General features: G+C 49.3%; 1 protein-coding gene across 1 annotated transcript in view; it reads left to right on the top strand.

Moving 5' to 3' along the window:
• The window catches only part of EPHB3 (EPH receptor B3), a 118,411-nt gene that overhangs the window by 88,330 nt on the left and 7,823 nt on the right, over positions 1-22,258 (top strand). The window contains exons 4-9 of the mRNA XM_056849264.1: positions 13,514-13,669; positions 16,634-16,969; positions 18,279-18,403; positions 19,162-19,330; positions 20,076-20,181; positions 21,471-21,523. Coding sequence (XP_056705242.1) covers positions 13,514-13,669; positions 16,634-16,969; positions 18,279-18,403; positions 19,162-19,330; positions 20,076-20,181; positions 21,471-21,523 — 945 coding nt within the window. The remainder of the gene's footprint in view (positions 1-13,513; positions 13,670-16,633; positions 16,970-18,278; positions 18,404-19,161; positions 19,331-20,075; positions 20,182-21,470; positions 21,524-22,258) is intronic.

Raw genomic sequence — 22,258 nt, 5'->3', positions numbered from 1 at the left:
CGTTCGGACCATGACAAAATGTCTCGGCCTGGCCTTGCAGAAACACGTATCGATGCCTCTCAAGGTGGAGGCGTTTGCGATCTCGTATGGATCTGGATGCTGACGTGGAAGATTCTTATTTCCTCCAGCTGCCGCCGCCTCTTCCTCCTCTTCTCCCCTTCCAACCAGAGGTCGGAAAGCAGAAGAAAGTCAGCCCTGCACAGCTGATCGGGGCTTTCCAAGCCCTGCAAGTCAAGGATCGGGTGGGGAGGGGAAAGGAATGTCTCGCACTCGGCACGTCTTGTCCCAAACAGTTGCGCTGATGCTCTCTGCACAGCGAGGCCGGGCCGAAGAGTCGGTCCATCTGGTGGTGAGAATGGGCTCCAAGACTTTTTTGGCAGCCAGCGTCCCCCGCTGGGGTGTGACACCTGCCCCCACTCAGCTTTGAACCAAAATAGCCTGAACTCTGGGGCCTCCCCTCGAAACCCGCAAACAGCCTCGTACATATTTATGGGTTGAGCCCCGTCCAAGGAGCAGACATCCTTTTAGACACAAACAAGCAGGCTGTTTGGAAAACACCCAGAAGCAAACCCAAGAGCCCTGTCTGTCCATCACTCTTTGCACCCTCGCCATGGCTGAACTTTTATTTGTTATCTCCTGTGCATTTCCCCCCCCCCTTTTGTCTCCCAGGCAACTTCTTTTTTTAAAATAAAATTTTATTATTTTTTTACAGAACACATACAATTCATGGACTTTACACATCCCTTTAAACTCCATAACCTCAAGAAGTTTTTTAAAGACAAGCATTTCATACACCATGGGAAAGCCCTGTCAAGTCACAGCTGACTTATGGCTACCCCATCGGGTTTTCAAGTCTATAGACAAACAGAGGCGGTTTGCCATCATGTGAACGCATGAAGCTGCCTTCTACTGAATCACACCCTGGGTCCGTCAGAGTCAGTATTGTCTACTCAGACCGGCAGTTGCTCTCCAGGGTCTCAGGCAGAGGACTTTCACATAACCTACCTGCCTAGTCCCTTTAACTGGAGATTGAACCTGGGTCCTTCTGCATGCCAAGCAGATGCTCTACCCCTGAGCCACAGCCCCTCCCCACTAAAGCATTAGTGCTCCTAAATATAGCTAATAATCTATTTTTTTTCAAACCAAATATTTTTCCATGTCAAATCTACTATCTATTATCATATCTATATATATTAACCTATATGATCATCAAACTCTTTAATGATAATTATAATCTGGGTAAGCATTTCTGCTTATATATATATCTATTTCTATTGTTATAGCAACTTCTTAACTGATTTATAATGACGTGGTGTTAAGCTGCAAGCTCGCGGATGAATCCTTGTCTGCAGACAGTGTCTGGACAGTGTCTTCTGTCTCTGGGCCTTCCCTCTGATGAGCAAGGATTTGCTGAGGTGGCCTTTTGGTGAAGAGAACTTCTCGATCTCTGGCCCTGGCCAGGCTGGGAAGTTTCCCTCTAACTAGAGTCTGGGCAGAACTGTATCCTGCAGGGTGACTGCCCCTCGGGAAGGGCAGTGGCTCAGTGTGGAACATCTGCCTGGCGTGCAAAAGTTCCCAGGTTCGATCCCCGGCACCTCCAGTTAAAAGAATCAGATAACAGGAGACGTGAAAGACCTCTGGCAGAGACCCTGGGCAGCTGCTGCCAGTTTGACTAGACAGGCGGTTCCCACACTTTTTGAGTCATGGAGCACTTTTCAGGAGAGAAAGTCGTCACGGAGCACTAATTTTCACCTAGCACCTATATACTAAACCAAATATCAGTTATATTTTTCTTTCCAGTCTCTTCACGGAGCACTAGGAGATGTTTCGCGGAGCACCAAGTGCTCTGTGGAGCAGTTTGGGAACCGCTGGACTAGACAATGCTTACCTTAGAATCATAGAGTTGGAAGAGACCACCAGGGTCATCTAGTCCAACCCCTTGCACAGTGCAGGAAATCCACAACTGCCTCCCCCCCCCCACACCCTCAGTGACCCCTACTCCATGCCCAGAAGATGGACCTTGAGAAACCACTGGTCAGCTTTAGTATAAGGCGGCTACATATGTTCATGTGCATCACACCAGGCTGCAGATGCAGAGTTCACGCGACTGAATACTGCTTCATGACAGAACCAAAAAAAAAAACAATCCTTGCATGCAGAAAATTAGTGCATGGGGAAAATGTTGCAGCCTCGCCTTCCTCCCTGACATGCTAATTTTTTGACATGCAGGGATTATTTTTTTTAGACTTTGGTCACGTCAGCACTCACACACGGCCTGAAATGCAAGAGCCCAGACACAGTTTTGCCGACTAAGTGATCGTTGGGCTTCAGCCTGCGAGGAGGACGTTCGAGGGCCTCGCCTCAGGATCAGGCCACCTCGCTCCAGCACCCCCCTTTGATCAGGGAAGCCAGAGACTGAAGCAATTTAAGGAGCGGCTTTTCTCAGGCGAACTGGTTGTGCAAGCCAGCCGAGGAGAGCTGCCTCTGCCTGGAGAGAGTTGCGACAGCAAGTGAAACAACCTGAGATATGGGTTTGTTTTCTCGGAGTCGGGTTCTCGCGCTCTTGGCTGAACCTCCCGGTTGTCAAAGGCTGGATCCCACCGGCCAGGAGCTGAGCACAGATGCCAAAGGCCTTGGAAGCCTCATTATTCAAACCCGTCCCGGGTTCCAGATTTCTTACTCAGCAAGGGCCTCGGAGACAGGAGGCGGAGTTTGGTATCGGTTTAGGAACGCGGCTCGTAAAAACCCCTCCGGTCATCCGGGGGAATTGTTCCAGGCCGAGGGGTCTGAGAACTGCAACTCCTGCCGAATTGCCTTTATAGATTACTTCACTTTTTCTTGGCAAGCATCGCAGGGCTAGCACGGCCAAGACACTCCTTGAGGCCCCTGTGCGTGCTCACTGGGGTGCTGTTTTTGTCTCCGCTGTGCTTCTCAGGCACTGTTAACGGGCCAGATTTCACCATCATGTGTCCATGGTAGAGGGTCCGCAAAGGCCGATGAAGATGAATCCTGGGTCAAATCCCTTGTCTGTGTGTCAGAGATCAGGAGCAAGCCACGGGATCGTGTGGTCCCCTCTTCTCGGCTCCTCTCTTCGCTTCGAGGCAAATCCCTTCTTTCCTTTACCCCACTTCAGTGTACCGAAGGCCCTTTTAGGTACTGATATTCAACTCGGTTAAGGCTGGATTCGAGTCCATTAGCACCTTAGAGAGCAACGAGATTTTCAGGCTCTAAGCTTTCAAGTCCTATGAGACCAAGTCCTATGAGGAAAGGTTGAAGGAGCTGGGGATGTTTAGCCTGAAGAGGAGAAGACTGAGAGGGGACATGATAACCATCTTCAAGTACTTGAAGGGCTGTCATAGACAGGATGGTGCCGAGTTGTTTTCTGTTGCCCCAGAAGGTCGGACCAGAACCAACAGGTTGAAATTAAAAGACTTTCCGTCTAGACATTAGGAAGAATTTTCTAACAGAGCAGTTCCTCAGTGCAACAAGCTTTCTCGGGAGGTGGTGAGCTCTCCTTCCCTGGAGGTTTATAAGCCGAGGCTATCTGTCAGCAATGCTGATTCTATGACCTTAGGCAAATGATGAGAGGGAGGGCATCTTGGCCATCTTCTGGGCATGGAGTAGGGGTCACTGGGGGTGTGGGGGGAGGGAGGTAATTGTGAATTTCCTTCATTGTGCAGGGGGTTGGACTGGATGACCCTGGTGGTCCCTTCCAACTCTATGATTCTAAGATGCCCGGTAGCACAGAGAGGTAATATGCAGTGCTGCTCTCAAAAGCTCTGCTCACGACCTGAGTTCAATCCTGACGGAAGTTGGTTTCAGATAGCCGGCTCAAAGTTGACTCAGCCTTCCATCCTTCTGAGGCCAGTAAATGAGTACCCAGCTTGCTGGGGGTAAAGTGTAGATGACTGGGGAAGGCAATGGCAAACCACCCTGTAAACAGAGTCTGCCTAGTAAACGTCAGGATGTGACGTCACCCCATGGGTCAGGAATGACCCATGTGCTTGCACGGGGGGACTACCTTTACCTTTAAATTTTTGAAAGTACAAAGTTTTGACTCTTGAAAGCTTGTACCCTGGAAATCTCACTGGTCTCTAAGGTGCTACTGGAGTTGAATGTAGCTGTTCTGCTGCAGACCAACGTGGCTACCCACCTGAAACTGTCTTGGTTAAGGCTAATTACTCTTATTTAGAAACCTCCTTAAGAGGAGAAACCTAAAAGCAAAAGCTGTAGAATAGCAACCAAAGGTCACCCAGCTGGCTTCACGTGGAGGACTGGGGAAACCAACCCGGTTCACCAGTGTCCACCTCTCATGTGGAGGAGTGGGGAATCAAACCCAGTTCTCCAGATCAGAGTCCACCACTCTTAACCACTACCGGGTTCGATTCCCCCTCCTCCACATGAAGCCTGCTGGGTGACCTCGGGCCAGTCACGGTTCTCTCTCAGAACTCTCTCAGCCCCACCTACCTCACAAGGAGTCTTGTGAGGAGAGTAAGGGATTGGGATTGTAAACCGCTTTGAGACTCCTTAAAGGTAGAGAGGCAGTTCATGAGAGGGAGGGCATCTTGGCCATTTTCTGGGCACAGAGTAAAGGTCACTGGGGGTGAGTGGGGGAGGTAGTTGTGAAATTCCTGCATAGTGCAGGGGGTTGGACTAGATGACCTTGGTGGTACCTTCCAATTCTATGATTCTATGAAAAGTGGAGTAACAGAACCGAAGCATTGCTTTCTTGGGACAGGGTAAAGGCCTTTCTAATCCAACAAGCTGTCTACAATGGAGGCCAGCTGGATGATCCCTGGGAAGGGCATGGGGAAAGAGAGTTCCCCCCCCCCATTTGCCCCCTTTGAAAAGTTTAAAGTATGGTAACTATGACCATATAAGTTCCACCCTCGGATGGTGTGGCGAAGTAGCCATTGACCTCCGGGAATTCTTCTAATCCAGTTAAAAAGCCACCTAAGCCAAGGAGCAGGAGTCCATCTCACAGCAGTGAATTCCAGGAGTTAATGATTGCCACAGTGCTGGACATTAGGGAGCCTAGAGAACCAACTTGGTGAGAGCAGGGAAGCATGAAGTCCAGGGCCTGAGGGCAAGACAGTGCAGGCACGGTCCGGTGGCAGTTGCCCTTTCTCCAGCTTGGGCCCAGAATATTGTGTATCCCTACCAAGCTAGGGGAAGCCATCTCTATGAAGCCCTGAGATGAGGTGTCCTTGCAGATTCTTGACCGCACAACTGGGCCCGGCTCAGTCAGCATCGCACATCTCGGGCAGAGGTTTCCCAGGGAGAAGCTGCCATGGAGAGGGAAGGAGGGAAAGCTGAAGGCAGGGGTTGGTTGACTGGTGAGTGGGAAGGAGAGAAGGAATCAGAAAAAAGGGGAGAGGCTGTGGGGGTGCCAGGGGAGAGAATGAGGAAATAGTGGGAGAGGGGGTACAGGGAAAAATGAGATGTCCCCTTTGTGTGTGTGTGTATCAGTCGGTAAATTTTTATCAAGTGTGTTCCAGTATTTTTGTTCAAACCATCTGCCAACCCTGTTTCAACTTGGAGCAAGAGTAAGGAGGAAGCAATGACGAAGAAATATTTCTAATTGCTTCCCCCACCCACTGAATGGCCTTTTAGGCATGGGTTGTTTCCGTCACCGTCACCCCCCTCCGAATACTTTGGGGCCTTATTTTCATTCTGCATGTTTTCTCCAACCTTTAGAAGTCACCTCGCTCTCTCCTCGCGCTTTCCCTGCCTTTTCTGGATGCTGTTTTAGCCCGAGTTAAATGTCTGCGTCGATCCCAAATCGTTTGCTCGTCAGTTGCCAGTTTGGGTTTTTCTCGCCATGCAAGATTAAGGAGGAAGCAATGAAGAAGAAATATTTCTAATTGCTTCCCCCACCCACTGAATGACTGGAAAAGGAATGGGGAAAAACCAACAAGGATCTCTATGGTAATGTGAATCAGGAAGGGGGGAGGTTTGCAGGATTTGGGTTCGTCTGATCACAGCTTAACTTCATTGTCTCTCGAGTCTTCTTTCTCTGGTTTCAGTACAGTCTTGGCAAATTTCTGCCATACTCCACGTTCCTGTGGTGCTGGCTGTGGTTAGCCCTAACGTTGACAGGATCGCTTTGGCCCAGGCAGCTGTGATTGGTGGAGTTAGCAGATTTGGGCCGGGCCCTCCTGTAGGCAGGCAGCACGTGGTGAAGAGCCCTCGAACGCCTCCTGCTTATTGTTCCAAAGTCTCATCCGGTAAATGGGCGAGTTGGATGTGTGTGTTTCGCTAGAAGTTGGGAGTCCGGAAATCTGCGCGGCACGGCAAGTTTTGAAATCGGAACTTGCAGTGCAGGATATGCGACATCTTTCCAGAAACCTAAATGTTTATGAAAAAAGAAGCAGGTTTCTAGTCCTCAGGGCAACAGAGAAACACACTGAAAGCAGAGTGAGTCCTGCTTAAAAAAAATCTCAGGCCGATGGGAGGCTTATGTGGAGAGCCACTGTGGTGTAGGGGTTAAGCACAACAGATTCTAATCTGGAGAACCCGGTTTGATTCTCCACTCCTACACATGAGCGGTGGATTCTAATCTGGAGAACCAGGTTGGTTTCCCTTCTTCTCCACATGCAGCCTGCTGGGTGACCTTGGGCCAGTCACAGTTCTCTTTGAGCTCTCTCTCAGCCTCACCTACCTCACAAGGTATGAGTTGTGAGGAGGGGAAGGGAAGGTGATTTGTAAACCGGTTTGATTCTCCTTAAAAGATCAAGAAAGTCAGCAACTCTTCTTCTTCTTCTTCTCGCTTCTTCTCCCTCCTCCCTTCTCCCTCCTCCCTTCTCCCTCCTTCTTCTCCCTTCTTCTTCCTTCTCCTCCTCCTCCTTCTCCTTTCTTGCTTGTTCCTTTCCCCTGTATGGTCTTCATCCATGCTCACTTCTTGCTTCCACTTGCTTCTTCCCTCACCTTTTCCTCCTCCTCTTTGCAGCTCTTTTTCTCCCTCCAAGTTGAGTCTCCCACCTGACCCCAACTGCCCTGCCTTTGCAGCTGATGCATGAGCTCTTCTTTCCTCAACCTCTCCCCGTTACTGGCCCTATTATCAACAAAGCTTCAGGGAGCTATGAAATAAATTAATGGATTACGCAACCGATTGAAGTATGCAGATGAAGCGTATTTATGCTGATTGGCACAATTTCTTGCAGTTTCAGGGATTTGCCTACATGATCTTGTTTGCTGCTTGGGAACCCAGGCCTGGTAGCTTGACTCCCCTGGCCCTAAAGCTGCAGCGGGAAGAGAGGCTCCCTACTTTTGTAGTCACATGCTCGAAAAACGTAATTGGCTCCAGCGTGTATCCGTATGCATTATCAAAGGCCTCTTTAGTAACAGGGAGCATCAGTACAACTCACCTGACGGACGAAGAGTGATACATCTTACATAAGAACATAAAGGGCATGCTGGATCAGATCAAGGTCCATCAAGTTCAGCAGTCTGTTCACACAGTGGCCAACCAGGTGCCTCTAGGAAGCCAACAAACAAGACGACTGCAGCAGCATTATCCTGCCTGTGTTCCACAGCACCTAAGATAATAGGCATGCTCCTCTGATCCTAGAGTGAATAGGTATGCATCATGACTAGTATCCATTTTTACTAGTAACCATGGATAGCCATTCCTTAGAATTGCCAACCTCCAGGTACTAGCTGGAGATTTCCTGCTATTACAACTGATCTCCAGCTGATAGAGATCAGTTCACCTGGAGAAAATGGCCGCTTGGGCAAATGGCATTGAAGTCCCTCCCCTTCCCAAACCCTGCCCTCCTAAGGCTCTGCCCCAAAAATATCGTGCCGGTGGCAACCCTACCTCTCCTCCATGAACTTGTCTACTCCCCTCTTAAAGCCTTTCAAGTTGGCAGCCATCCTGGGGCAGAGAGTCCACAATTTGCCTGGCCTCACAGTAGTTTGGAGGTTATTCTGAAGGTTGCTAACCCTGAGATGCCAATGAGTGATTAAAGATGGGTTTTGTCACCTGACTTTTATAAGTTGATGGATTAAATTTAAATCGGAATGGATTCTGCTTCCTACCCTTTCCCCAGCCCTTCATAATCAATGCCTGTCGGACTGTATGGAAATTGGTGCTCAGTTCTTGCAATGGGTTTTTCACACTGATAGCTTGCAGGGTTGCAAAGGAAAGAAAGACACCTCTTAAGGAAAAGACCATTTTTAATGTTTTCTTTAAAAAAAAATCACTTCTGAAATTTAGTGTATAGAATATTCCCTATTGCTATAAGTACCAGAAATACCTCCCCAAAATGAGCAAGTTTAAACTCTCATCAATACTAGAAAGGATAGTATTATAGTTAAATTGCGGAGCTCCCCGCCCCAGGATGTGGTGATGGCTGCCAACTTGGAAGGCTTTAAGAGGGGAGTGGACATGTTTATGGAGGAGGGGGTATCAAAATGGATACTAGTCATGATGCATGCCTGTTCTCTCCAGGATCAGAGAAGCATGCCGAATATTAGGTGCTGTGGAACATAGGCAGGATGCTGCTGCAGTTGTCTTGTTTGTGGGCTTCCGAGAGGCTCCTGGTTATCCTCTGTGTGAACAGACTGCTGAACTTGATGGACCTTGGTCTGACCCAGCATGGCCTTTTTTACGTTCTTATGATACCTCTTCCTGAAATGCAAACTATTTGCTAGGTTTGGTTACAAAACTGGGGGGGGGGGGTAATCTAGCAAAGCCAATGTACAAATTATGCTGACCGAGGCAGTGGAATTCGGCAAGAAACCATTTCAGACTGCAGGTGGAAAAGTCGTCTTTCTGAATATTCACTTGGAGTTTTTAAACTTTCCTAAATTAACATATAAGGGAGATTTCCATACTAATATTTTCTCCTGGGTATGCTATTTTACTACATAAAGTATTTTTTTTAATGTGGGGGAGTGTTGAAAACATGAGTGTGTCCCCCCCCCTTTTAACATGCAGCTTGAAGCCAGACAATTCAGAATTCTGTTGCCTTGTTCTGAAGAATTCGTAGGTTTGCTCTCAGGAATGGCAACTGGGCACATGGGTAAGGTTGCCAACCTCCAGGTAGAGCCCGAGGTCTCCAAGAATCACAACTGATCTCCAGACTACAGAGATCAGTTCCCTTGGAGGAAACGGCTGCTTTGGAGGGTGGACTCTATGGCATTATACCCCTCAGAGATCCTTTCGCTTCCCAGACCCTGCCCTCCCCAGGCTCCAGCCCACCCCACTCTCCAGGAGTTTCCTGACCCAGATTTGGCAACCCTGTACAGAGCCTGTATGTTTGTAGAGGTCTGCACACAGGCTCTTTTCCGTCTCAGTCCCCCCGAAGCGCCGGGGCCAAATTTTAATGTGTAATGAAAGCATTTGTTGGTGCATCCACCGATATGAATCAATTGAAGATGGCAGCAACTGAGATATTAAATACGTCTTAGTGACTTTCTGTTGGAGAGCCAGCGTGGTGTAGTGGTTAAGAGTGGTGGTTTGGAGCAGTGGACTCTGATCTGGAGAACCGGGTTTGATTCCCCAGTCCTCCACGTGAGTGGCGGAGGCTAAACTGGATTTGTTTCTCCACTCCTACACATGAAGCCAGCTGGGTGACCTTGGGCTAGTCACACTCTCTCAGCCCCACCTACCTCACATGGTGTCTGTTGTGGGGAGGGGAAGGGAGGGGGATTGTAAGCTGGTCTTCTTCTTTCCAGCTTCTCCTCCTCCTTCTTTCCAGCTTCTTCCTCTTCTTCTTCTTCCCCCTTTTCCCCTTTTGCATCTGGCTCTTGCATTTGTTTGAAAACGATAGAAATGAATATTAAATCTGTGTTGGGGGGGGGGAGGCGCCACCGAAATCCCTCCAGGCGGTTGCTCCAGGCCCCAGGGGATTGGAGGGTGAACAGGAAACCCACGCGGCTTCCCCAGCCCAGCTGTTCGGCAACTGTTAGTCTGTCCCATGGAGGCCAGCGCGGATCCCAGTGCAAGCTGCCTCTCTCCCCTGCCGGGATTCAATCCCCGGCATCTCCAGTTAAAGGGACTAGGCAGGTAGGTGATGTGAAAGACCTCTGCCTGAGACCCTGGGGAGCCGCTGCCAGTCTGAGTAGACAATATTGACTTCAATGGACCAAGGGTCTGATTCAGTATAAGGCAGATTCATGTGTTCATGCGTTCAGTTGTAAGGGTTGGCTCCTCCAAGATGCCAGCACCTCTGTACACGCACACGCACACATATCATAGCTTTTAATTTGCAATCTTCTCTCTTTCGCCCTCACAAGAAGCCTGCAGAAGTAGACTGTGCCTAATTCTGATTTCTAAAAAATGAGGCGCTGGGGTCGAAAAGAGAATGAGCAATTTGCTTGGGGCTGTGAGCCAGTGTGGTGTAGTGGCTAAGAGCAGCGGTTTGGAGCAGTGGATTCTGATCTGGAGAACAGGGTTTGATTCCCCACTCACATGAACACACATGAAGCTGCCTTATACTGAATCAGACCCTTGGTCCATCAAAGTCAGTATTGTCTACTCAGGCTGGCAGCGGCTCTCCAGGGTCTCAGGCGGGGGTCTTTCACATCACCTACTTGCCTGGTCCCTTTAACTGGAGATGCCGGGGATTGAACCTGGGATCTTCTGCATGCCAAGCAGAGGCCCTACCACTGAGTCACGGCCCCTTCCCACGTGAGCGGCAGATGCTAATCCGGTGAACTGGATTTGTTTCCCCACTCCTACACACGAAGCCAGGTGGGTGACCTTGGGCCAGTCACATTCTCTCAGCCCTGCCTACCTCACAGGGTGTCTGTTGTGGGGAGGGGAAGGGAAGGCGATTGTAAGCCGGTTTGATTCTCCCTTAAGTGGTGGAGAAAGTCGGCATATAAAAACCAACTCTTCTTCTCCATGAATCCATTGCGCAGGTGGGTTGGCTAAAAGCACAACTAGATGAAACAGCCCTGCATTTGTCAGCTTGCTGCTGTGGTAGCGCTGGTGGTATCGCTTCAGGTGACAAGCAGGGGGATACTTCTCACAAATGGTCCCTTGTGCAAGAAACCTTCCCTGCAGATAAAAGACTGTATCCCAGCCCCTTGAGTTCCACTCTGGCTTTCTGTTTGCGGGGTAGGTTTTTTTTTTAATAAAGTTTTTATTGTTTTTTTTAAACATAGGATACAAAATTTTTTAAAAAGGATATTTGGGGGAAGAGAGGAAAAAAACATAAACATAAGCAAGGTAAAACAACCACCTGAAGCATAATTATTTCAATCCCTGCCATATTGACTACTAGGATATGTTCTATCAGTGTTAAAAATTATTACTAAGCAAAAATATAAACTCCACCATTTTATACCAGTTACTGTATTAGTTTAAACGTTAAAAATAATATCATGTTATTACTATTTTTTAAAAAAAACAGTTCTACCTTTCAGCATCTGTGCTTATACCTAACGATAACAAGAAGCTACTGTTAGATATGTCTCATACGTTGTTTCAATTCAATTGCATACCTTGGCTTACTTCATATATCCCCCTTTACCACTTAATAAATTTTCATTTTCGTAATATGATATTCATGGTATAGAGTTGCATTTTAACCAGAGGGAGCGTTCGGTGCCCCCCTTGCCTCTTGTCTGAAATGGGACGATCCATTGTTCTGCAGCCTGGGTAATCTAGCCTCAAGTGTATGGGGATGACGCCTTAAAAAATGCTCTCTGTGTCTGACGTGGGGTCCTCTCGAGGAAGACCAGCCTACATCCACACGAGCAGGTCACCACGGTGGCCGTTGGCTGACAGACGAGTCTCTGTGAGCCATCCCTGATTTCCTGCTCTTCCCGCCTCTCCACCATTATTGTCATGTGCCGATGGGGTTGCCAATCTCCAGGTACTAGCTGGAGATCTCCTGCTATTACAGCTGATCTCCAGCTGATAGAGATCACTTCCCCTGGAGAAAATGGCTGCTTTGCCAATTGGACTCTAGGGCCATTTATGCAGGGTCGATTTTGATGCTCGCTCAAAAGCTGCTTTTTTTAAATCCGCCCTTTAAAATGACTATTCACAGTCCCGATGCAAGAGGAGAAAGTCAGACAAATTCCACCACCACCACTCGGTTTGCATAGCCAATAGCAATGGTCGTTTGCATAGCTAAGCCGGAGCTGTGATTTTTCATGGTTCTTTCAGTAAATGCTTCGATGCAGGGACGGAGCAAATGCAAAGGGCCGCGTTAAAGGGGCTCTTAAGAAATGTGAAGCAGGTATGCGCCGGCTTCGCAGTGATGGTTGGAATGAAAGTTCAGCTTAAAGCAATAAAAAAAATATGCGGGCCACTTCAGCCTGGAACGCGCTGCTAATTACCAAGCATGAACGGCCTATGGCCGTGTTGGCGAACCTATGGCACGGGTGCCACTTCCGGCACGCGTAGCCCTTTCTGCCGGCACTCACGGTTCCTCCAAGCCGCTGGCCTTTCCGGCTCTGCCCCACCCCGGATGGGGGAGGCTGTAGCCCAGGGGTGGGGAACCTCCGACATCATTGGCGGTGGCCCCCGGACTCTCCCACAGAAGCTGCCGCCATTGCTGCCGCTGGAGCGTGCGCGGCCAGCCAGGCGGGTGGGAGAGCAGGGAACAGAAGCCGAGCGCCCACACTCGGCATGGCTGGCGGCTTCTCCGGCGCCCTCTGGGCCTGTGCGGGCGGAGGGGCATGGCTGGTTGGTGGGTGCGAAGGAGGCGCCCTCTGCCCCACCCTGCTCGCCTCTCACAAGCCTGCCGCCGCGCCCCACCGAGTGGCAAATCCAAGGCAAAACCTCCCATGCATAAATGGCCTCTTTCTTTTTCTGTCTCCCTCTGTCCTTTTCTTTCTCTCCCTTGCTCCATTTCTTTCTCCCTTTCTCTCTCTTTTTCTTTCTTTCTTTCTCTCCCTCCCTTCCTTCCCTTTCCCCCTCCCTTCCCTTCTTTCCTTCCTTCCTTCTTTCCCTCCAGCGGCTTCTCCAGCACCCTCTGGGTCTGTGCGGGCGGAGGGGCGTGCAGTCCTATTCCACCTTTGAAGTGCCCACAAGCTATCCTCCAAACACCTTTCCATTTGTCTTGATATGTAGAGAGAAAACACTAAGGAACTAGTTGCCAATCTCCAGGTACTAGCTGGAGATCTGCTATTACAGGTGATCTCCAACCAATAGAGTCAGTTCCCCTGGAAAAAATTGCCACTTTGGCAATTGGACTCTATGGCACTGAAGTCCTTCCCCAAACCCTGCCCTCCTCAGGCGCCACCCCAAAAACCTCCCACTCATGGCGAAGAGGAACTTGGCAACCCTAGCCTCTTCCTCTGGGCCCCCTCTGGGGGTGGTATTCAGGTTAAATTGCCGCATTGGCACTCAGCAATAAATAAGTGGGTTTTTGGTTGCAGTTTGGGCACTCGGTCTCTAAAAGGTTCGCCATCACTGGCCTATGGCATTGAAGTCCCTCCCCAAACCCCACCCTTCTCAGGCTCTGCCCCAAAAACCTCCCGCCGGTGGCAAAGAGGGACCTGGCAACTTTAAATGCCGATAACTAAACCCTCTCCTCTTTTTCTTTTCCAGCCTGCGATCCAGGTACCTTCAAGTCCAAGCAAGGGGAAAGTCTGTGCTCTCCCTGCCCTCCCAACAGCCGGACGAACTCTGGAGCGGCCACCCTCTGCACGTGCTGGAACAACTATTTCCGGGCGGACACCGACCCCCCTGACAGCGCCTGCACCAGTAAGGCTGCCCCCGTTTCTCTTGTTAAAACTAGTGTCAATTTGGGGTGTCTTAGGGTACAAAGAGTTGCAGCGCACATCTCCTTCCACTTATAAAATGGAAATTGCAGGTTTGTGCAGCCTTAATTTGGCTTGGGCCATGCAGGGAAGGGCGAAGGGATTTAACACACATGAACACATGAAGCTGCCTTTTACTGAACCAGACCCTCAGTCCATCAAAGTCAATATTGTCTACTCAGACCGGCAGCGGCCCTCCAGGGACTCAGGCAGAGGTCTTTCACATCATCAATTTGCCTAGTCCTTTTAACTGGAGATGCCAGGAATTGAACCTGGGACCTTCTGCATGCCAAGCAGAGACTCTACCGCTGAGCCACAGCCCCTCCCCTTCTTCGTCCACCCTGTTTTGGAAACCAGATTCCTCTGCTCTGCTGTGAGCTTTTTAAAGGAAATAAGTCATGTCCTTTCAAAATGTGTTTTCTCCCCCTCCTTTAAAATGCTAATAACTGGGCTCCCCTTTTGTATCCAGTAGTGAAACTGAGAGGAGGTTGAAGGGTTAAACCCATCTCCTTTTTTCCTGCATGGCCCCAAGGCACACTGAGGCTACATGAGCCTGCAGTTTGTATTTTGTAGAAGGCCAAAGGAAGTCCAGCGTCGCCTGAGAGGCACGCAATGGCAAACCACCTCTACTCATCTCTTGCCTTGAAATCTTGGAAGCTAAGCAGGGTCACTCTGGTTGGTACTTGGACAGAGGACCACCAAGGAAGTCCATGGTCCCTACTCAGAGGCAGGCAATGGAAAACCACCTCTGAACATCTCTTGCCTTGAAAACTGTACAGGGTTAGCATAGGTGGCCTGCACCTTGATGGTGAAAAAAGCAGAGCTGGGAGTCTTAAAGTGATCAGTGGCATAGGGTTGGTGCTTCAAGGTCACCTGGTTCCCAGGAAAGAAAGCATTCTGGGCTGCGGTGTCCCAGATTGAAACGGCTGCAGTTTTTTCCTCCCATCAGTGCAGGAAATGGGGAACCGCTCGCCCACAGAGCCCAAAAGAGAGAGTCAAGCACCCTTATCTGTGCCAGTATTTGCTTCCCATCTTACAAGGTGCTAATTGCAAATGACTGAGGAGGCAGAAATTGGCAGTACCAGCTCCGGCAAAACCTGGAGCCAGCCCTGCCTGGCTGTACATTGAAACACAGAGCTGGGCTAAGTCAGCCTCTAGTCCTTATAAAATGTAACCTGAATGCAATATATAAATTAGTACAGAATATAGCCTCTTAGAGACTGAGCTGTGAACCAGCAAACGTTTTAAAGCATATTTGCGAAACTGCTTCAGGGATTGGTGTCAGTGTGTTCTGTTGACGGCACAGGCGTTAGCCAATTAGTATCCTCCACAGCCAACTTTTCCCCTCGTTCAACCTTATATTGCAAACTTGGAGAACCAGTTTTTCAGAGCTCGTGCCAGGACAAACAAAAGGAACATTTTGTACTGAAAGGCTGCTTCCAAATCAGTCCTCTTACTCGAAAAATGTTACCCCTTTCCTGACCCTTACAAAGTGGTTATAAGAACTAACATGTGATTAATGCCTGTGAAATACTGCGAATGTACATTGGAAGATTGAGATGTTTTGTACATTGGAAGATTGAGATGTTGTGTCAGGGGAGCTTTTGAGGGAGGGGAAAGCAAGTATCTTCCAAGTAACCTTGATTGGTTAAGGAAAATTTGGGAGATAATGAAGTTTGGCTTACTGCTTTGGTTGATAAGAAATAAAACTTTGGGAAGCATATTGGATTCCATTATTATGTTATGTTGAAAGGATTGTTTGCAAGTAAAAAAAGTTCAGTTGTGTATATTGGTCTGTTTTGAATTATATTTGGCAATGTAAATAGCTCCTTACATTGTAGCCAGCATGGTGTAGTGGTTACGAGCGGTAGTTTGGAGCGGGGGACTCTGATCGGGAGAGCTGCGCTTGATTCCCCACTCCTCCACTTGAGCGGCGGAGGCTAATCTGGTGAACAGGGTTTGATTTCCCCCACTCCTACACATGAAGCCAGCTGGGTGACCTTGGGCTAGTCACAGTTCTCGCAGCTACCTCACAGGGTGTCTGTTGTGAGGAGGGGAAGGGAAGATGATTGTAAGCCGGTTTGATTCTGCCCTAAGTGGCAGAGAAAGTCGGCATATAAAAACCAACTCTTATTATTATTATTATTATTTTGTACTGTTGTGAATAAGCCCTGATGGCCCAGGCTAGCCTTATCGGTCATGTCTCAGAAGCTAATCAGGGTCAGGCCTGGTTAGAACTTGGATGGGAGACCACCAAGGAAGTCCAAGGCTGCTACATGGAGACAGACAATGGCAAACCACCTCTGTTCCTCTCTTGCCATAAATTGGCTGCGACTTGACTATACTTTCCTCCTCAACTGATGGTGAGTATCGCTGACCTGAATGGCCCAGACTAGCCAGACCTTGCCAGATCTCAGAAGCAAAGGGGTGTCGGTCAGCCCTGGTTCCTACTTGGACGGGAGACCACCAAGGAAATCTAGGGTTGCCTTGCAGAGGGGGAGGGGCAGTGGCTCAGTGTTAGAGCATCTGCTTGGCATGCAGAAGGTCCCAGGTTCAATCCCCGGCATCTCCAGTTAAAGGGACCAGGAAGCAGGTGATGTGAAAGACCTCTGCCTGAGACCCTGGAGAGCCGCTGCCTGTCTGAGCAGACAATACTGACTTTGATGGACCAATGGTCTGATTCAGTATAAGGCAGCTTTATGTGTTCATGTGATGGCAAACCGCCTCTGTTTGTCTAGAGCCTTGAAAACCCGATGGCGTCGCCATAAGTCAGCTGCAACTTGACAGGGCTTTCCCTTCCATTGTGTATGAAATGATTGTTTTTTAAAAAACCTTTTAATAGCAGCATGCATAAAAATGGCACTACTGGGGTGCCGCGAGCTATTTTGATGGGCATATCCCCTTGCAGGCGTCCCCACGGCCCCACGCAGCGTCATTTCCAATGTGAACGAGACGTCCCTGGTGCTCGAGTGGAGTGAGCCGCGGGACTCGGGCGGCCGGGACGACCTGCTGTACAATGTCATCTGCAAGAAGTGCAGCGTGGAACGCCGGCTGTGCATGCGCTGCGACGACAATGTGGAGTTTGTCCCCCGCCAGCTCGGCCTGACCGAGAAGCGGATCTACATCAGCAATCTCATGGCCCACACGCAGTACACCTTCGAGATCCAGGCCGTGAACGGCGTCTCCAGCAAGAACCCCCAGAACCCCCATTTTGCATCAGTAAACATCACCACCAATCAAGCAGGTGAGTGGATCATGGGAAAGGATGCAGCTGACCTCTCTGCCAAGGTCTTCTCCTGGGGAAGCGAGGTCTTCTGGAGGCTTCCCTTGGATCCTCAACGAGCCATGAATCTTGGAAATTCTGTGTCTTACCCTGCAGAATGGAGCCTTCGCTATGCGGTCCTTGTAATTGTCATGTCGTCCTGAAAAAATAAAATAATCTAGTCATATACTCATAGGATCATAGAGTTGGAAGGGACCACCAAAGCCATCTAGTGCAACCCCCTGCACAATGCAGGAAATTCACAACTATTTCCCCCCCACACCCCCAGTGACCCCTACTCCATGCCCAGAAGATGGCCAAGGTGCCCTCCCTCTCATGATCTGCCTAAGGTCACAGAATCAGCATTGCTGACAGATGGCCATCTAGCCTCTGCTTAAAAACCTCCAGGGAAGGAGAGCTCACCACCTCCCGAGGAAGCCTGTCCCACTGAGGAACCGCTCTAACTCTTAGTATTTTATTTGACACAAAGATTCTAGTCCTCACTGTTGCAGAGATTATGTAGGTTATTCTTGCTTACAGTATGCAGCAATAAGACGAAAACTTACCTGTCCCCCATCTTTTAAATAAAATCTTGGCCTAGCAACCCTGTCCGGGATTGACTTTGTACTAGTTCAGATAAATTTTCTTGTTTTGAAATGAATATTGTACACCATTGGCTGGAAAGGGAAGGAATGCTGAAAACGGTCTTGCCCTCTTGAGTTGCTTTGACCTGCATGGCCCAGGCTAGCCTGATCTCTTCCGATCTCGGAAGCTAAGCAGGGTCGGCCTTGGTTAGTACTTGGGTGGGCGACCGCCAAGGAAATCCAGGGTTGCCATGCAGAGGCAGGCAATGGCAGACCATTTCTGTTCATCTCTTGCCTTGAAAACTCTAGGGGGTTGCCATATATCGGCTACGACTTGAAGGCACTATCTACTACCATCCCGAGTTACAAGAAAGTGGGTCCCTAGGGTAGTAGACCAGGAGGGCTTTGGGGCTGGATTGTCCACCTTACAGTAGAATGGTTGTGTTCAGTTGTAGAGGCACCAGTGGAGTGGATCTCCCAGCGGGTGGCTCCTTTTTTAAAAAAAATCTGCCAATTCCACGGATCGCTTTTTCACACTTTCCAAGTGAGCACAAGTTGGATTTCATCTCTCCGAAGTCATCGCGTAAGCGCTTCAACACGTGTCCAGGTCGAACGGTTGCTAGTTACGTGGCTTTTACTCTAGTTGAAAGGGGTCGAGAAGCTGACGTATTTCTGCCTTCTTCTTTCCTCCTCCCCCCGTTCGGCAGCTCCCTCGGCAGTTCCCACAATGCACCTGCACGGCAGCACGGGGAACAGCATGACTCTGTCCTGGGAGCCCCCAAAGCAGCCCAACGGAATCATCCTGGACTACGAGATCAAGTACTTCGAGAAGGTAAAGGGCCGCCAGCCAGGGCAGGGTAGAGTCGTAGAGTCATAGAATCACAGAGTTGGAAGGGGCCAAACAGGCCACCTAGTCCAACCCCCTGCTCAATGCAGGACCAGCCTAGAAAATCCCTGGCAAGTTCTTGTCCAGCCTCTGCTTAAAGACTGCCACTGAGGGGGAGCTCACCACCTCCCTAGCTAGCTGATTCCACTGTTGAACAACTCTTTACAGTAAAAAATTTCTTCCTAATATCCAGCCGGTACCTCTCCGTCCGCAGTTTAAACCCATTATTGCGAGACCTGTCCTCTGCTGCCGGAGATCTCATCAGATCCCGGAAGCTAGGCAGGGTCGGCCCTGGTTAGTACTTGGATGGGAGACCACCAAGAAAGTCTAGGCTTACTATACAGAGGCAGGCAATGGCAAATCTCCTCTGTTGGTCTCTTGCCTTAAAAATCCTACGGGGTTGCCATAAGTTGGCTGCGACTTGACAGCACTTTCCACCACATGCTGTCCATCTGGGATTCATTTGTGTGCATGTGGCCAGAGTCCACATTTCCCTAAAGCATATACTGGAGAAGGTAACTAGAAAAGAGAGGAGAGGAGAATTAGAACTCCTTCCCTAGTAGGAACTTCCTTACAGGGAATCCCCCTCCGTCATCAATATCTGAAACTACTCTCCTGCTTTAGAGCGAGCGCCTGTATCCCGAAAATGGGAGGGGAAAGCTGGATTCTCCCGAGACACCCCACCCTTTCCTTTCTTCTCACAGCAGGGCCAGAGCGACGGCATCGCCAACACCGTCACGAGCCAGAAGAACCTGATGCGACTGGAAGGCCTGAAGCCGAATGCGGCCTACATGGTGCAGGTCCGGGCGCGCACTGTGGCTGGCTATGGCCAGTACAGCCACGCGATGGAGTTTCGGACACCGGTGGAAAATGGTAGGCATTTGCTACCCTCTCCTTTCTTCTCTCCCTGCCCCCGGCCTGCCAGCCCCCTCTCTGTCTGCTCTCTCCAGACCTCCCAACACTCTTCCTTTCTCTTAATATAAGAACATAGGCAAAGCCCTGCTGGATCAGAGCAAAGCCCATCAAGTCCAGCAGTCTGTTCACACAGAGGCCAATCAGGTACCTCTAGGAGGCCCAAAAGCAAGACGACTGCAGCAGCATTATCTTGCCTGTGTTCCACAGCACCTAATATAATAGACATGCTTTTCTGATCCTGAATAGGTATGCATCTTGACTAGTATCCATTTTGACTAATAGCCATGAATAACCCTATCCTCCATGAACAAGTCCACTCCCCTCTTAAAGTCTTAAGAACATAAGAAAGGCCATGCTGGATCAGTCCAAGGCCCATCAAGTCCATCAGTCTGTTCACACAGTGGCCAACCAGGTGCCTCTAGGAAGCCCACAAACAAGACGGCTGCAGCAGCACCATCCTGCCTGTGTTCCACGACACCTAATATAACAGGCATGCTCGTCTGATCCTGGAGAGAGTATATATGCATCATGACTAATAGCCATTTTGACTAGTAGCCAAGAATACCCCCTCTCCTCCATGAACATGTCCACTCCCCTTTTAAAGCCTTCCCAGTTGGCAACCGTCACCACCTCCTGGGGCAGGGAGTTCCACACTTTAACTATGCATTGTGTGAAGAAATACTTCTTCTCCCTCTCCTAACAGGATCCAGCAGCAAGAGCTTCCAGGAACTTCCTCTTATTGTGGGATCTGCCACTGCCGGCTTGGTCTTCATGATAGCTGTGGTGGTGATCGCCATTGTCTGCTTCAGGTACTAGTTCGGGGGGGGGGGGGGGCAGTTCTAGAAGCCTGAGCTGTCATCATGGAGGTGATTTGGTCTACGGGGGTATACCAAGCTGAGGACCACCACCCCCGTCCCAAGTCTGCAAGATGATATTCCCCAGAGTTAATCTAACATTCTCCAGCTATGATTTGTGTCTGCCCAGTGTATAGGGTTGCCAGGTCCCTCTTCACTACCGGCGGGAGGTTTTTGGGGATAGAGCCTGAGGGAGGGCGTGGTTTGGGGAGGGGAGGGACTTTAATGCCATAGAGTCCAATTGCCTAAGCGACGATTTTCTCCAGGTGAACTGATCTCTATCGGCTGGAGATCAATTGTAATAGCAGGAGATCTCCAGCTAGTACCTGAAGGTTGGCAGCCCTACCAATGTACGTGGATGGGTAACAGTTAGAACTGGAAGGGTTTGTGAATGTGTGGGATTGTGTAGGCCAGGATGGAGTGAGTGGAACATGTCAAATCCACGGAAGGAAATGTAGCTTTTTGAAATTTGAATTATGACTTTTAGAATAAACATGTGGCTGGGGGTTGGGGGTGTCAGAGGATAATGAAAGCCAGCATGGTGTAGTGGTTAAGAGCAGTGGTTTGGAGCAGTGGACTCTGATCTGGAGAACCAGGTTTGACTCCCCACTTCTCCACATGAGCGGCAGACGCTAATCTAGTAAACCAGGTTGGTTTCCCCACTCCTCCACATGAAGCCAGCTGGGTGACCTTGGGCTAGTCACAGCTCTGTCAGCCTCACCTACCTCACAGGGGGTCTGTTGCGGGGAGAGGAAGGGAAGGCTTGATTCTTCCTTAAGTGGTAAACTGGTTTGATTCTTCCTTAAGTGGTAGAGAAAATTGGCATATAAAAACCAACTCTTCTTCCTCTTCCTCTTCTAGAGCAAGGGTCCCTAACATGGTGTCCATGGGCGCCATGGCACCTGCTGGCACCTTTCCTGGTGCCCGTGAATTGTTTTTAGAAAGTGGGTAGGGCCAGGTGGGGCTTTTGCCCAACAAGGCTTTTGCTTTGCCAGCAGCTGCCACCACACCACAAGGATCTTCACTTCGTAACTGAAGTAAGCTTCAGCAGCTGTTTTGTAACTGGCTCTGCCTCCCGTGGCAGTCATTTTGTGGCAGTGCCCACAATAGAATTCCAGAGGTGCCTGCAGGTTCAGAAAGGTTGTAGTGTGTTTCAATGCTCAGATCTTGGCGACAACAATGACTGGAGGGGAGAATAATACCGTGCTTTGTATGATCTTTTTCCCCCTCCTGTTTTTGAGCAGGAAACAGCAAAACAGTGCAGACTCAGAATATACGGAGAAGCTGCAGCAGTATAGTGAGTATCGGTCTGGGTGTCTCATGCATTTATTTATCTTTTTACTATATATATATATTTCCACCCGTTAAGGCTCCCAAGGCAGCAAACCTCAAAAACCATTTAAACAAAAATTTAAATATACATATAATGGGGAAAAATTTAAAAACAGCAATTGAACAAAATATAAAAACAATCAAAGATATAATCAGTTAAAACACACACACAGGAAGGAGGGAATTCTAAACTCAGCAGAAAAGTCTTCACCTGTTAGTGGAAGACAGTGATTGAAGGGGACTGTTGAATCTGCTTGAAGAGGGAAATTCCATTATTTCGGTGCCACGAACAAGAAGGCCCTTTATTGGACAGTCATCCATTGAGCCTCAGACAGAGAGGGCACCCAGAGAAGGGTGCCTGTGCTTGCAAGGGTTTGCACATAGGTTCTGCGGTGGCTTCTTATACCTGGATTTGTAGGTATAGACACATTCACCTGAATGCTGCATTCCAGGTAGCCAAGCAGAGACTCTGCCTTCTAAGTCTGGCGTACATGGATTCCCATACTCTGCAACAGCAAAGGGAACCTTATCCTGGCAGCATGATACAGCCAGTCTAGAACTCTGCACGCGACTGCGAATGTATTCAGCTTCCTTAAGGCAACAACTGATGGCAATTGACCAATCCTAAGAGCCTCAGCATTCAGTGTTAGAAGAGCAGGGCAAGTTTCTAGCCTTTGTTGTATTTCAGAAAAGGTCTCTA

This window comes from Euleptes europaea, chromosome 5 (genome assembly GCF_029931775.1).
Source record: "Euleptes europaea isolate rEulEur1 chromosome 5, rEulEur1.hap1, whole genome shotgun sequence".
NCBI classification, from domain to species: Eukaryota; Metazoa; Chordata; class Lepidosauria; order Squamata; family Sphaerodactylidae; genus Euleptes; species Euleptes europaea.
Note: the sequence above shows the minus strand (reverse complement) of the source record. Positions and strands in the feature narration are given on the sequence as shown.